The sequence below is a fragment of the Pleurodeles waltl genome, chromosome 8 (genome assembly GCF_031143425.1).
Source record: "Pleurodeles waltl isolate 20211129_DDA chromosome 8, aPleWal1.hap1.20221129, whole genome shotgun sequence".
NCBI lineage: Eukaryota > Metazoa > Chordata > Amphibia > Caudata > Salamandridae > Pleurodeles > Pleurodeles waltl.
This window is the reverse complement of record NC_090447.1, coordinates 56,354,950-56,371,931: the sequence shown is the minus strand read 5'-3', so window position 1 is coordinate 56,371,931 and position 16,982 is coordinate 56,354,950. Positions and strand designations below refer to the sequence as shown.

Sequence of the window (16,982 nt, the reverse complement as noted above, 5' to 3'; positions counted from 1 at the left end):
CCTGCTTCCAGGCTGATGGAGCAACCGCAGTGGAAAAAGAGTCATTCAGCAGTTTGTTAACCATAGGGTTGATCTCTTCAGCTGCTAGGGCTGAAAGGTTGGGGGGAAATGGGTCTGAAGATGATCCGGACATGAGGCCAAGGATGGCCGACATACCCCATATTCATACTTGCTTTGTACCAAATTTGCATCATTTTTGGATGCAAATTTGGTGCAAACCCAACTCCAAATGTATACTTTGGTGCTAGACCCGTCTAGCACCAAAGTTTTGGGGTTAAAGTCATTTTGTGCTAGCGGGAAACTATCTTGCATCAATGAGATGCAAGGTAGGCTTTCCCGGGCAAAAAATAATGGTATGGCCTTAGCGCCATATTTTTCTCCCGTGCTATAATCAAGCACGGGAGAAGGGGGCCTTAAATAATGGTGCTAAGCTTGCTTATTTAACACCTGGGTCAGGGAAGGTGTTAGGGGACCTGTAAGCCTATTTCCATGGTTGGAGAACATAGAATGTGCCCACAGGGGCCCTTCCCTAGCCCCAGGGACACCCCCACCCAAACCAGAGGGATGCCAGAGGATGAGGGACCCCATCCCAGGTAAGTCAGGTAAGTACAGGTGAGTATATTAAATTTTTGTTAAAGTGCCATGGGGGGGGCTAATTTGGGACCCCCTACTGGGCACTGGGCCCAATGGCCATGCCCAGGAGACATATGTCCCCTGGGCATGACCATTGTGGTGATAGGTCTAATAATATCAGCACAGAAAAGCCATGCAGCCTTACCCCCTGCACCTCAAATCTCTCTAATAGACTCTGTAACTTCAAGCAAAGCAGTCTCAGTGCTAACACTGGGCCTGAAGCCCATCTGGCTGGGATGTAAGAATTTGTTAATATCTAAATAGCATGAAAGTTGCAGGTTGACATATTCTTTTTAGGAGCTTAGCATAGGCATCAGAGAGGTTGGCCTATAATTAGCCAGTGAGTTGGTATCTGCCAGCATCATTTTTAATTAACGGAGGAGTTTTGCCTGCTTCCAGGCTGATGGAGCAACCGCAGTGGAAAAAGAGTCATTCAGCAGTTTGTTAACTATAGGGTTGATCTCTTCAGCTGCTAGGGCTGAAAGGTTGGGGGGAAATGGGTCTGAAGATGATCCGGACATGAGGCCAAGGATGGCCGACATACCCCATATTCATACTTGCTTTGCACCAAATTTGCATCATTTTTGGATGCAAATTTGGTGCAAACCCAACTCCAAATTTATACTTTGGTGCTAGACCCGTCTAGCACCAAAGTTTTGGGGTTCAAGTCATTTTGTGCTAGCGGGAAACTACCTTGCATCAATGAGATGCAAGGTAGGCTTTCCCGGGCAAAAAATGATGGTATGGCCTTAGCGCCATATTTTTCTCCCGTGCTATAATCAAGCACGGGAGTAGGGGGCCTTAAATAATGGTGCTAAGCTTGCTTATTTAACACCTGGGTCAGGGAAGGTGTTAGGGGACCTGTAAGCCTATTTCCATGGTTGGAGACCATAGAATGTGCCCACAGGGGCCCTTCCCTAGCCCCAGGGACACCCCCACCCAAACCAGAGGGATGCCAGAGGATGAGGGACCCCATCCCAGGTAAGTCAGGTAAGTACAGGTGAGTATATTACATTTTTGTTAAAGTGCCATGGGGGGGGCTAATTTGGGACCCCCTACTGGGCACTGGGCCCAATGGCCATGCCCAGGAGACATATGTCCCCTGGGCATGACCATTGTGGTGGTGGGCATGACTCCTGTCTTTACTAAGGCAGGAGTCATGTCCATGGGGGTTGTGCGTCAAAGGATGACTCTAGTCTGGTTAGCAGCATTTTTCATCCTTTGACAAACAACCTCCTGCTCCTCCTTCACCTCCCCAACCAGGCTAGCATCCTTTTTTATGATGCTAGCCGGCCTTACCGCTGGCTACCATCATTCCATGTATATGATGCCTGGTCGGCATCTTGGAATGGTGCTAGCCAGTTGTATACTTTTTCACGCAAAACTGAGTTAGAAAAAGTATAAAATGGGGTTGAGGGAGAGAAGCGAGCCTGTTACTACTTTAGCTGCTCCAGTAAAGATCAGGACCTCAGTACAGTCTATGTCAATGGGGTCCAACCTCTGTGTCCTTAGGAGCTGTGACAGGAGTCCAAATGTACTGGTCGTCGTCTTTGAAGGTGCCTGCTTGAGCAGGGGAGTGACTCCATCACCCCACAGGAGATTTCTTCTGTTCTTCTGGTGCAGGATGAAGACTGGGAGTCCCAGAGTGTGCACACCATGGAAACTGTTGCAGTTGCTGCTGAGGTTGCTGAAAAAAAGTGTCTCTTGTAGACACTTTGTTGCAGTTACAGCGTTTCTTGGAGCAGGCTGCAGTTGATCAGAGGTCAGAAGAGTCTGAAGTTGTTGCAGAGGATTCCTGAAGGAAACTTGCAAGCAGAATCTGAAGAGAACCCACAGGAGAGATGCTAAATAGCCCTGAGAGGGGGGATTGGCTACCTTATCAGGTATAGACCTATCAGGAGGTGTCTCTGACGTCACCTGCTGGCACTGGCTACTCAGAGCCCTCCAGAGTGCCCCCACACCTTGCAAAGCAAGATGGCTGAAGTCTGGGACACACTGGGGGAGCTCTGAGCACCACCCCTGGGGTGGTGATGGGCAGGGGAGTGGTCACTCCCCTTTCCTTTGTCCAGTTTCCCGTCAGAGCAGGGGAGAAGGGGTCCCTGAACCGGTGTAGAGTGGTTTATGAAAGGAGGGCACCACCTGTGCCCTTTAGAGCGTTTCCAGAGGCTGGGGAGGCTACCCCTCCCCAGCCTGTACCACCTATTTCCAAAGGGAGATGGTGTAACACCCTGCTCTCAGAGGAAATGCTTTCTGGGCCGCCCAGACCCCAGGAGGGCAGAACCCTGTCTGTGAGGTGGCAGCAGCTGTAGCTGCAGTGCAAGCCTCAGAGAGCTGGTTTGGCAGTACTGGGGGTCCATGGTGGAGCCCCCAGGATGCATGGAATTGGCTCCCCTATACCAGATTTGGAATGGGGGGCAATTCCATGATCTTAGACATGTTACATGGCCATATTCGGAGTTTCCATTGTGAAGCTACATATAGGTATTGGCCTATATGTAGTGCACACGAGTAATGGTGTCCCCACACTCACAAAGTCCGGGGAAATTGCCCTGAACTATATGGGGGCACCTTTACTAGTGCAAAGGTGTCCTCACACTTAGGAACGTTGCACCTAACCTTCAGCATGTGAAGGTTAGACATATAGGTGACTTATAAGTTACTTAAGTGGAGTGAAAATGGCTGTGAAATAGCATGTGCATTATTTCATGCAGGCTGCAATGGCAGTCCTGTGTAAGGGTTTGTCTGAGCTCCCTATGGGTGGCAAAAGAAATGCTGCAGCCCATATGGATCTCCTGGAACTCCAATGCCCTTGGTACCTAGGTACCATATACTAGGGACTTCTAAGGGGGGGTCCAGCATGCCAATTGAAATTGGTAAATGTAGTCACTGGCCTACAGTGACAAATTTAAAAGCAGAAAAAGCATAAGCACTGAGGTTCTGATTAGCAGAGCCTCAGTGACACAGTTAGGCACTACACAGGCATACACATTAGGCCACAACCTATGAGCACTGGGGTCCTGGCTAGCAGGATCCCAGTGAGACAGGCAAAACACACTGACATACAGGTTTTTATCTATGAGCACTGGGGTCCTGGCTATCAGGATCCCAGTGATACAGTAAAAACACACTGACAAACACTCAGGCCAAAAGGCCAAAAGTGGGGGTAACCATGCTAGAAAGAGGCTACTTTCCTACAACCTCACTGCCATTTCCTACGCTTTATGCTGAACTCATCCAAAAAATAAATTATTATTTACTCCCCTTCTAAATCCAACCTGTCATATCTGTAATTTCGTTGTTGTTTTTGACCCCAGAAAAATTCAGTCCAGCATCGTCTGTCAGAAACATTGACCCCGGGATCCCACATCAATTCCAGAGTGATTGCTACCCAATACCAAGATCTTAATTTCTGTGAAATCTCTCCCACTTCCCTTTCATACAGCCTTAACACTACTCTGCACTACTAAGCATTCTGCTTGTTTAGAGCAATTTTGACTAATGGCTTTGTAAATCCAATTTAAGTTCTTGCTTTCCCTTGTGATGACTTGCGTCATGCAAGGACACCTCAAATCCTTAGTAAATCCGGCCTTTACTTTCAAAAGAAAGCACAAGACCCTTATTTACCACTGTCATACCCTGGCCAAGGTATTCCATACAGATTCCAATGCAGTAGGGTATAATAATACAGAGCATAAAGCACAGAATGAATTTCGCATAGCACAGCTCTATGCACAGGTGTATTGCAAGGTTGTGCAACAAAGTCTCACATCAGAGTAAGGGCCTGATTTAGATCTTGGTGGTCACACAGCCAAGCTGCGTCATCAGCGGAATGAAGAAGACTGCCAAGTCGACGGTCTTCCGCCTACTGTATTTAATGTATTGCGGCTCAGCCAAAGAGCGCCATGATATAGTGCTCCTCCTAACTATCAAGCAGGAGGGTTACCGCCAGCTATATTTAGATGTCACAGTTGGACAGGCAGTGTACTGGCTGCGGTTTGCTGATGGAGGGAGGACATCGCTGAACCCAATTGACGTTGGACAATTCCAGTGGCCGTGGAAAATAGTTAAGTCACAGACTCTACCCTTCACATATGTGTCCCCCTGCATCACACAACACAACACAACACACCACATACATACCATTATCCATTGCCATTAAATTACAATGCTTTACCTACATGCTGCAAACACACATACATGTACATCCATCACAAAACATACACACACTAATGAAACTGCACCCATACATTACACAACCACAACAACCAACACACTCATCAATCCAAATACAAGCACACACAAGCACATCCATGGCATATGCAAGTGGCACACATACTGACACAACCACATCACCCATTACACCTCCCTCCACCTCACCCAGCCAATCGAATCACACACACATATACACGTTCGGACTCACACACAACTCAAGCACAACATGACAGGTACATGTCCCCTTACAATGTGCACATAGCAATCCAGTGGACAAGTGTGAATGTACCTTCATTCTGGTGCCAGCATTTCTTTAGCAATGAATACTAATTCCATAATGAAAGTTGTTTATGTGTTTGATATGTGTTGTGTACTAGTGTGTCCGCATCCGTGTCTGGCCCACCAGACTCCCCAATGTTGGAAAAGGGTCTCTCTGAAGGGTCACCCCAAACTTTTTGCCGTCCTCCACTTCTTTTTCTGACCTAATGGTTGCTGGCCTTAGGGCTCTGGACACTTTACCACTGCTAACCAGTGCTAAAGTGAATTTGCTATCTCCCTAAAAACATGGCAGCATTGGCTCATAGGCATATTTAATTTGCTTGTAATGTGCACTACATGTGCTCAGGGCCTGTAAATTAAATGCTACTAGTGGGCCTGCAGCACTGAATGACCACCCACATAAGTGGCCACTTCGACTTGGCATTTAAAATTGCTTGCCAAGCCTTAAACTCCCCTTTTGCTACACATAAGTCACGATCTAAGGTAGGCCCCAGGTAACCAACAGGGCATGGTGTGATGTAGTTAAAAGGCAGGACATGTATTTATGTGTTTTATATGTCCTGGTAGTGAACAAATGACACATTCTTTTCCCACTACTGTGAGGCCTGCTTCTTTCATAGGCTAGCATTGGGACTGACCTCATATACTTTTGAGTGGTAGATTCTGATCTAGAAGGAGTAACCAGGTCATATTTAGTATGGCCGGAATGTACCTTACAGCCTGTCTCCAATCAATGTCTGGTCTGTGCTGGTTGACAGGTCCCTTGTGCATTTCACCAAGACAACCACAACCACAGGACACTCAGTCACATCCGCATTCATCTACATACTGAATGGGTCTTCCTGGGCTGGAAGGGTGGAGGGCCTGGCACTTACATTTCAAAGGGCAGCATCCTGCTCTCACACAAAGGACTAATAACACCCCACATGGACCCTGGCAGACAGGACTGGGCTGAAAGGGGAAACTGTGCACTTCAAAACCACTCATTGAAGTCTCCCCCACTTCAAAGGCATATTGGGTATATAAACTGGGTCTCTGACCCCACCAACTCAGACACTTCTGGACCTACACCTGAATTCGGTCAGAGGAGCTGCCTGGCTGCCCGAAGGACTCATCTGGACTGCCTTGCTGAGAAGGACTGCTGCCCTGCTGTTGCCCTACTGCCCTGCTGGCCTCTGACTTTGTCGGAAGGACTGTGCCTTTCCCTGAAGTGCTCACTAAGGGCTTGGATTGAGCGTGCCTCCTGTTTCTGAAGTCTCAGGGCCAACAAAGACTTCACCTCTCCAAGAAACTCCATGTGCATCAAAAATTGATGCAACACCTTCAGAAAACGACGAAACTCCTGCATGATGGCTAACAAATCATCGCACAGCCAACCGGAGCGACAAAGCACGACTTCCTGATTGGAAATTAAATGCAGTGCTCGCCTTGCAATGTAAAATTTGACGCATCCCCTACCGGATCGACTCAGCGCCTGCTCTGTCATCCAGCGCATCAAGACTTCATGCTGAAAAATTAAGCAAACCCTTGCAGCGTGGAAAGAAAGGATGCAACGTCTGTGCCATGCCGGAAAATCCAACGCAAGACCTTATTTTTCCACACATCTCCTCCTCTGCAAAATACGTTGTTATTTTTTATGCATCCCAGGTACTGTGTGTAACAAAGAAACAACTGTTTATTTCTAAGGATTGGGACACTTTTAAACCTTTTAAAAGTGATATTTCAACTTGTGCTTGTTCCTTCTTTGTTGTTTTTCTAAACCTCTGCGTTGTATTTTTGTGGTGTTTTCACTGTGTTACTGCATATTTATTGCACCAATTATTTACACATTGCCTTCTACGTTAAGCCTCACTGCTCAGTGCCAAGCTACCAGAGGGTGGGCACAGGATAATTTGGACTGTGTTGTGACTTACCCTGTCTAGGATTGTGGTTCCTACTTGGACAAGGGTGTATACCTCTGCCAACTAGAGACTCCATTTCTAACACCCACACATGCATGTCACTGTAATAAAAAAAAAATACTGTAACGTATATCTCTGCAGTGGTCCCATGCCCAAGTGCAGTGACACCCTACCCACATACACAGGCAATACGGGTTGCCTACCTTCATGTCCAGCAACTGGGGGCTCACACAAAGGACTTATAACCCCCCACATGGACCCTGGCAGGCAGGACTGGGCTGAAAGGGGAACTTGTACACTTCAAAACACTCTTTGAAGTATTCCCCACTTCAAAGGCATTTTGTGTATATAAACTGGGTCCCTGACCCCACCATCTCAGACAATTCAGTACCTACACCTGAAGTCTGTCAGAGGAGCTACCTGGCTGCCCAAAGGACTCATGTGGACTGCCTTGCTACCATGCATGTCACAGTAATTAAAACAAATTACTGTCACATGTATATGTCTGCAGTGATCCTGTGCCCAAGTGCAGTGACCCCTACCTACATACACAGTCAATACGGGATGCCTACCTTCGTGTCCAGTGACTGGGGGCTAGTGTTGTCTCCAGGGCCCTGTGGCAGCAGCAAAGGAGGGTCCTGTCCAGTTGTGTCTAGTTGAAAAATGGAAGTAGATCTGAGAGAAAAGGTGTGTTTCCATCCCCTTAAACCCTCAATCTACCAAGTCAGAAGTGGAGTTGGGTCTGACTCTTTTTGGTTGGCGGTATGGCACATCCAAATCTGCTTGATGGTAAGTATGGCTGAAGTCCCGCTGTCAGCCACTCTTTCCTATGGTGCTGTGGCAGAAGATGGGATTCCTTTGTGAAGTTGGCAGGACTTGATGGGTTAAAGATTATCGGACCTCCCAACATCTAAATACAGTGGGCAGAAAGGCATGGCGGCGGGAAGATTTTCAGTTGGAAAATCGACAGTGGGACAAATACCGTCAACATCTAAATCAGGCCCTAAATCTTTGATTTAGTTTGGCAGCCTATCAAATGGAGAGCAACAGAAGCAATTGAATAAATCTCTAAGAATCCATTGATGACACCAATGATGTAATTTTACAAGTCATGAACAAACTACTATGTGAGGCCTTAACAAGTGCATGACAAGGGCACAAGTTGTGTTAGTTTATTGAGCCACAGCTGGCAAATTTCAGTGGTATTTGGGATTTATTTTGTGATATTTTTGGGTGAATTTACATTCAGATGTTATGATCAAACCTAACCATAAACTTTATTTCAGTGAATTTCATTTTTTTTATTTTCTCCCAGTAGAACTATTTTGTACACCTCCCCCCATTTACAACTAACATTCACTGTACTCAGACTTTGTATGTAGTAGATAATGGCTGCAGGGTCTGTACACACCTTTTTGTAGGAAGTTTAGCCCAGCAGCACAATAATTTTAGCAAGGTGAAGCACCAGTTAGCACAGATCATGACCTCTGATACGACCCTGTTCCCTGCATTTACCAGGGATTAGATAGGCACACACTGTTCCTAAGCACTGCTGACAGCCACACTCCACACATTGACTTCAACCATGTGCAGAATAGATGGTTAGCAGGGCCTTGCCTAAAGGAGAATTATGTGCCCCACCCTCTCTGGGTGTCTGACCCCTGCTGCACACAGCCTTTGGTTATGCACTACGGGGGTGTCATGCAGGCCATTCACCATATGCTTTGTGGGCATTGGGCCAGTGATGTGCATTGCTTTTGACCAGACACAGCGACTGTGGACCATAAGAATTGGCCTCTAGCCACTGGCCATGCTTCGAGGGCCAACTTCCAAATGCATCCAGCCTTTGCCATGCATAGAATTTAGCCATACACAGCTGGAGGTGACTATAGTGCAAGGACTCTTTCAGGCTCTGGAACACAACCCACATAGGTGGGTAACCCACCACTGCAAACAACCTTTGGTTTTGCAAGGTGGAGTTGAATATTGAGGTCATCCTGCAACTAGGTCCTGCATATTACCCAGTAGAAGGAGTTGTTTTTTATTTTTTATTTTTTGCATTTTCATAAGTTTTTATATTTGTTGCTTTTGGAAACGTTATTTTAAAACTTTTTTTAGGTCTTTAACTTTTTGATGTGTTTTACTTTGGTAAACTCTTTTAAACTCTTTGTAAAGATTTTTTTATACCTTTATTTTGATAACTTTTTAACATTCAGGCCCAGATTTAAGGGGGCCTAGCACCATTCTAACGGCACATTAGCATTATTTTTTTTATGCTAATGTGGCATTAGATGGCCAAAAACGCTGCACCATATTTACAAAGTAGCACAATGCATGCATTGCACCAGTTTGTAACCCTGAGCCAGGCGTAATGTATGCAAAGGACGCGTTCCCGCTTTAGGTGGGGCCGAAAAAATGGCGCAAAGAAATCGAAGAGATTTCTTTGCACCATTTTTTTCAGCAATTTTATCGACTGCTCTGAGCAGGTGTTAAAAGGAGGATTCCCATTGGTTAAAATGGGCCTCCCTGTGCTTTGCAGGATTAGCGTCAAAATGTTTGCGCTAATCCTGCAAAGCGCCAAACTAGTGTCAAAAATTGTGAAGCTAGTTCCCTAACTACTGCCATGGTAGGCCGTATGTTAAATATGGCACACACATGGTGGTGTTAGGGGGGCGCTAAGGGGTGCAAGAAAAGTGTTGCTGCATATTTTTCAAAGACGCATTGTTTAGCCAGTCAGAAAGCCCATCTAAACATTTTTGTGGTTCTTTTTGGATCCATGTTTTCTCCACAGCTTTCCTGAGAACAATAATAAGTGTTCTTGTAGTCTCGCAATAGTACAAGTTGAGGGCTTGGTCTTTGGGATCCGTGACTCCAAAATCATTGTGCACCATGAAATTATTTACACAGAAGATTTTGATAAGAAAAATAACATATTTTAGGCCCTCATTACGAGTTTGGCGGTTTTTGGGCAAGACCTCCATGCAAAATGGTGCCACCATACGGGCAGTGGTGGCGGCATATCGACCACCAGATTACGAGTCACAAAACACAAACCACCAAAATACAGACATAAAACTAACACCGCCAGGCCGCAAGGCAAACCCACGGCGAAAGAGTGATTGATTAACCATCTGCCCTGTCACGCCGACACCATTGCAACAATCTGATTATGAGGTAACATCCAGCACAGCGGAATATGCACGCCAGAAACCGTTGGCGGTTCGCAACGTGGCGGAACAAAAAGGCACAGCAGAAAGCAGCCAACACCACATTAGCTAGTTCAAATGTTCCACACCTAACAACCATACACACAACACGTACACCTGACCACCCCACCACATAACAACTCCCACCAACAATCCCTTGCGCCAAATGCGAGCAGCCACAGCCACACATGAGACGAAGCAAATGTCAAACACAGTAAACAAATATCTCACAGCACACATTGCACAAATCAACGCCACTGCTCACTAGCACACACAGCCAAACACCCCACATCACCACACACACCGCACTGCACCCGACATGCAAAACACATACCCACCCACAGCATGTCATGCCTGAAGCACCCACGGTTCACCAACAAGGAGTTGCAGGTCATGGTGGATGTGATTATCAGAGTAGAGCCACAGCTCGATGGAGACCAGGTATAGCAAACATCCATAGCCAAAAATATGGATTTATGGCAGATTATCGTCAACAGGTTCAACACAGTTGTCACATACCCACGCACAATGGAGGACATCAGAAAGAGGTGGAACGACCTCAGGGGGAAGGTCCGCTCCATGGGGTCCAGGCAGAGGATAGCCAGTAACAACACATCCTCCCCTTCAGTTGACATCCAGGGAGGAGAAGGTCCTGGACTTGTTTCATCCCGAGGGCCTGATTGGCATCAGCTGAGGGCTCGACTCTGGTAAGTCAGCAATACCCCCCAAGCACCAACAACCCACCCCCAGCATGCCTCCCCACCACTCTCCAACCCACTTCAAGCCACCCCACTGCCCCGTCCCAAACACCCCACTCCCCTCCTCTGCATGTCACCCCACTCCACTCCCACCATCCGTACTCACACATTCCTAATGCACGGATGTCAACCACAATGTGAAGAACCACAGCTCCCACAATCCAATCCAAATGAATGTCTGCAGTGAGGAGCTGTCATTGCCATCATTGGGAAGCAAGTTGAGCCAATGCATGCAACACAACAGGGACATAACAACTACAGTCACACATCTAACATCTACTGTATCCATCCACAGGTACCCCTGCCACTGACACCCTGCAGAGCATGCCAGGCCCAGACAGCCAACCCCAGGATGAAGGCCCCACTGGATCTCTGGATGAGGACGAGTTGCCTGGGCCATCTTGGACCACTGGACAGTCCACCAACGGCACACCTACCCTCGACACACCGGACACCCCTACCCATGTGGCACCAACACCACAGCCAGACCCTGAAACCCAAACCAGTGCCCAAGGGACCCATCAATCAGAGGTGTGCCCCATAGTACAGGGGCCAGAGTCACGGGCACACACCACAGAAAATGAAGGCCCTGCTGCTACTGGAAGTGGGCACACTGTGCCAGGGGCACAGGAACAGGGGGCCAAAGGTAGTGGGAGGGGAACCGTGGGCCAAGGCTCGGGACAGCCACACCAACTGACTGCCCAGCAAGGCCTCAACCAAGTCCTGGGTGTATACCAGCACACCCAGGACATAGTGGCTCAGATCCTCGCTACTGTGAAAAAGACCCAGCGGCTGCAGGGGAGGCCATGCAACAGTGCCAGGCCCACAATACCACCATGGCCTCCATTGTAGGGGTGGTCAAGGACCTGACCACTGTCATGCGTGAGTCCTCCGCCCACCAGCAGGCCCCTATCACTGGCCACATCCCATCAGAACCCTTCATGTCAGTGGCACCCAGTGCCATGGAGGCCCTGCCACAGGACTGACAGGACCCCAGCACCCGAACCCTGTAGCTAAGGTAACCCCATGCAAGCAAGGATGTCTAAGTAGACATCCAGCCAGACATGATGGGCAGACCATGACCACCGCCAGAAAGTGACTCTCTTCTGAACATTCTCCCTTGTGTGTGACTGTGACACCCTGTCGACTGTCCACTCCCATATCTCCGTCTACCCATAGCCTCCAGACTGGACCTGGACTACCTACAGCTGGCCTCACCACTCTGATGATCTCTGCCGCTGTCACCCCACTCATCACCCCTTACACTTGTCCATCCCAAATAAACAATAATTGAGCACAGTTCATGTCTACGTATTAATTTATCATGAGTACGCATGGAACTGGCAATACGTTTACAACTGGCAACCCATCGCCCAGCACATTCATGGGAGGGGGACAGACAGGGGAGCAAAATGCTGGGAGGTCAATCATGTAGCAGGCAGTGGCTGGAGAGAGTGTGTCAATGGAGGCACTGGCAGAGCTTCCCCATCCTCTGCATCCAGCAATGGGAAGTGATGCCTCAGAGCCAGATTGTGCAGCATGCAGCAGGCCACAATGATCTCAGTGGCCCGTCTGGTATGACCATGGGCCTCATTGTAACAGTCCTCTGCTGCTGAGGTAGGATGCCTCACAGGTGTCATGAGCCAGGACAGGTTGGGATAGCCAGAGTCACCTGTGTGCATAGAGGGAAGAGGCATGTCAAGAGCGGGAAGGCAATAGGGCAGGGACACAAGGGTGCAGAGAGCTGAGGGGCACACATATGCAGGGGTACATACAGATAAGCCAGACCGGTCCCTCTGCAGTGGTGCCATCATGTATGGGATGCTGCTGTTCCGCAGGATGTAGGAATCATGCACAGAGCCTGGGTATCTGGCCGTCACATGGGAGATGTATTGGTCCGCGAGACACACTGTGTGCACTTTGACCGAATTAAAGTTTTTACGGTTTCTGTGCAGCTGTTCATTCCTCCTGGGTGGCACCAGCGCAATGTGGGTGCCATCAACCGCCGCAATCACATGTGGGACGTGTGCTACATGGTAGAATGCAGCCTTGACAGTGGGCAATTCTGCATGTCGGGGGAACAGGATGTAGCTGCACATATATTTTATCAGGGCACACTGTACATCCCTCAGGACGTTGCTGAACATGGGCTGCAACATCCCTGCTGCGAGGTCCACTGTGACCTGGTAGGGGCCTGAGGCAAGGTAGTAGAGGACTGACAATACCTGCACTGTGGGAGGGATGGCATTTGGAAGGTTAATGGCAGGCAACAGATCCGGCTCCAACTGGGCCACCAGTTCCATTATGGTCACACAGTTCAGGTGATAGGTCTGGAAGATGTGCTGCTCCTCCAGGGTGGCAAGGTCGACTAGGGGCCTATACAGAAGTGCATTCCTCATCCTTAACCGTCCATCATACCTGGGAAAAGGAGAGAGTTGGTTCAATGTCCTGCACCATAGACTGTGCCGAGGGTGCTGATGTGGCCGCAGACCAGCACATATCACCCATGAAGCACTAACTTTCACAGACATTACACATTGGAAGTGTAAAATGGTAGCTGCCTTTCTGCATGCATGGGACAGGTGGAAGTGAGATCATCCCGCCGGCGTAACAAGTCATGGCAGGAGGCATTCACGACCTCTGTGCAACTCACCATTGGTTCACACTGTTGCAAATGGGAGGCAGGGGCCAATGGTGATCGCCGGCGGCGGTGACGGAGATGTCCGCCGCAACGTGACTGCCATTTCATGTGCTCATGCTCACTTGACTCCTGAACCTCATGCACTGAAGACCTCCACTGCGTGTGCTGCTGTTTTCTGACTCTGGAATCCAAGATGCCTGCAGGACACAGGGCCCCAGCCTTCACCCAGGAAGAGATGGAGTGGCTCATGGACAGGGTCCTGTCCCTTTATAGACAGTTCTATGGGGCACCAGAGCAGCAGGTGAGCCAATGTCATTGTCCTGTATCTGAGTGTGTATGGAGCAATGACATGGGTGAGGGGCCTAGGGCTACGTTGGGGGATGACTTGTGGGTGTGGAAGTGTGATGTGTGCTGTCCAATACTGCCCCAGGGATGCCACTCTACATAACTGTGTCCTTCTGTCTGTGTCACCCATGCAGGTCAGCCCCCTAGCTCCATGCCCCATGAAGCACCCACTGCAGAAAGTGGTGGGAGGACCTGAGATGCTGGGCCCTGAAGACCGCAGCAGCCCAGCTGGGGACATCCTCCCAGCAAGGGAGGGGTTCCCGTTGGACCCTGACCCTCCTAATGGCCCACATAGTGGCGGTGGGCTACCCTGATGTGGATGGGCACTTGAGGGCAGCAGCGCAGCCACATGGGGGTAAGTAAGTAAGCAGGTGCTGGATAGGTGTGCGGGTATGACACTCCTTATGTACGTTTGCATCAGTCAGACCATCAGTGGTTCACATGTGCATTGTTGCGGTTCCTCCCATGGTGTTCCCAAGTAGTAGTATGTTCAGAGGTGAGCATAGTGTATGATGGCATGGCATCAAATGCTGATGTTCTGCCTTGAGTGATTGTTGTGCTGGCATTGCCCGATTGCACTGTCTCTCTCTCTCTCCCTCCCTGTCCTCCTCTGTATTTTTGTCCATCAGCATCATCTGGCAAAGGAGAAGGGGCACTGGTGAGTGGGGAAGCTGTAGCCCATGGGGCCCAGGTGGCTGATACCAGCAGATCCATGGGTACCAGTGGGACAGAGGGCAAGGGAGTACCACGGGGAGACTGGATCGATCACTACATCTTCTGATTCCTCCTTCGAAGGATAATCCCTGGCGGTGGCGGACCTATATGGGACCATCCCAGCACCATCCTTGTCCCCCACACCCTTACCAGCACTGCCCTCCCTGGAGCTCCCCAGCCAGTTGCCCGTGCCCACTCACCCAAGAGGGTGGGCAGCTCCATCGCCGCAGGCACCTCCGCCCCTGCCCTGATCAGCCCTGCTGTCCTCAATGAGGACGCTCTTGACCCCCTGAGGTCCAGCTCTGTGGGGCAGACAACTATTGTAAATGCCATCCAGGGACTGGCATCCCAGATGCATCAGTGCAATGCATATCTGGAAGGCATTCATGGTGCCTGGTCTGGCTTACAGAGATTGTTTCAGGCTTTGGCCTCCTCCTTGATGACAGCCAGTGTCCTTTTTTCTTCCATCCTTCCTCCAGCTACCTGTTCCCAATCCCACATCCCACTCCCCTCACCCATCCAAGGCACACCTACTGACCCACATGCATCCACATCAACTGACACCGTATTCAAGGACAGACATAAGCACCACTGTCACCACCACTGCCATGCACACACTCAACCGACACATGCAGACATGACCTGCACCGATTCTCCCACCACCTCTCCCCTCACAGTCAACACACTACTCACACCAGCAAGCAGCATCACATCAGTCACTGATCCTGCCACATGTGCCCTCACTGCCACTGTCACCACATCCTCTGACCTCCATTCATGCGTGCCACTGGATTCAACCTAGCCTGGCTGATGAAGGGTGAAACCCTGAAACTGGTCCCAGGATGCTTGTTTCTGGTCCAGTGAGGACCTGGCTTGGCAGTTCGGGCTGGACTGTTCCTATGAGGAACAGGGTCTAGACTGATTTGTATATGGCTGGGTCCAAACTGGGGTGGCATGGTGAACAAAAGAACAATGGATTAAACCCAGATCTGTGACTGGGGGTGAGTGTTTGCATTGTTCAGCACTCCGTCCATCATCCTTTTGTGTTTCCAAAAGTTGCCCTAAGTGGGAAGGGTATGCCCAGATGTGGGTCCCTTGCTCACTGTGCCACTGGATTCAAGCTAGCCTGGCTGATGAAGGGTGAAACCCCGAAACCGGTCCCAGGATTCTTGTTTCCGGTCCAGTGAGGACCTGGCTTGGCAGTTCGGGCTGGACTGTTCCTATGAGGAACAGGGTCAAGACTGATTTGCATGTGGCTGGGTCCAAACTGGGGTGGCATGGTGAGCAAAAGAGCGATGGATTAAACCCAGATCTGTGACTGGGGGGTGAGTGTTTGCATTGTTCAGCACTCTGTCCTTCATCCTTTTGTGTTGCCAAAATTGCCCTAAGTGGGAAGGGTATGCCCAGACGTGGGTCCCTTGCTCACTGTGCCACTGGATTCAAGCTAGCCTGGCTGATGAAGGGTGAAACCCTGAAACTGGTCCCAGGATGGTTGTTTCCGGTCCAGTGAGGACCTGGCTTGGCTTGGCAGTTCAAGCTGGACTCCTATTTGCATATGGCTGGGTCCAAACTGGGGTGGCATGGTGGGCAAAAGAACGATGGATTAAACCCAGATCTGTGACTGGAGGTGAGTGTTTGCATTGTTCAGCACTCCGTCCATCATCCTTTTGTGTTGCCTATTCATGCACCCCATGCACCACTGGTGCAGACACCATGACTATCAACACACCCACATGTAGCACATCCACCCTATCTACAGACACCACCCCAACATTCACTAACACACCTCCCTGCCATCTCCCTGCATTTCCTCCCACCTCCTCCCAGTACGTCTAAATGCCAGCACTCACCCACCCAACAGTCCCCCAGCACACACATATCATACACCCACACACCTGCACCCAAGGAACCTCCATGTACACTCCTCACAACCATACCCACTCCCTCCATTCCAAATCATCTTACCCTTGACCTTCACGTGTTCTCAAAAAACATTTCCTATGTGAGTTTACCCTGTTCCCCACCACTGACCCATTCCCTGTTCCTCCTAGTGCCCTGCTACCCTACCAATGCCCCTGTCTTCTGCCTCCCAGTCTGCCATTGCCCCTGCCCATGCTCCTCCACCACCTCCCACTTCCACCCCTGTCACGTCCACTGCTCCTGCTGCCAAACCCAAGCCCACTCCCTCCACTTTCCAGGCCAAGCCCACTCCCTTTACTTCCAAGGCCAAGCCCAGCACCTCCTGGCTAAAACCCCCAACTCCAAGGGCAAGCCCAAGGACCCCCGATCCAAG

At 49.6% G+C, this 16,982-nt stretch overlaps 1 protein-coding gene across 1 annotated transcript; it reads right to left on the bottom strand.

Moving 5' to 3' along the window:
• Positions 1-12,416: 12,416 nt before the first annotated feature.
• Positions 12,417-13,388, bottom strand: LOC138249404 (putative nuclease HARBI1). Its single transcript, XM_069203365.1, has one exon. The coding sequence runs from the start codon at positions 13,386-13,388 to the stop codon at positions 12,417-12,419; it is 972 nt and encodes a 323-aa protein (XP_069059466.1).
• Positions 13,389-16,982: the final 3,594 nt, after the last annotated feature.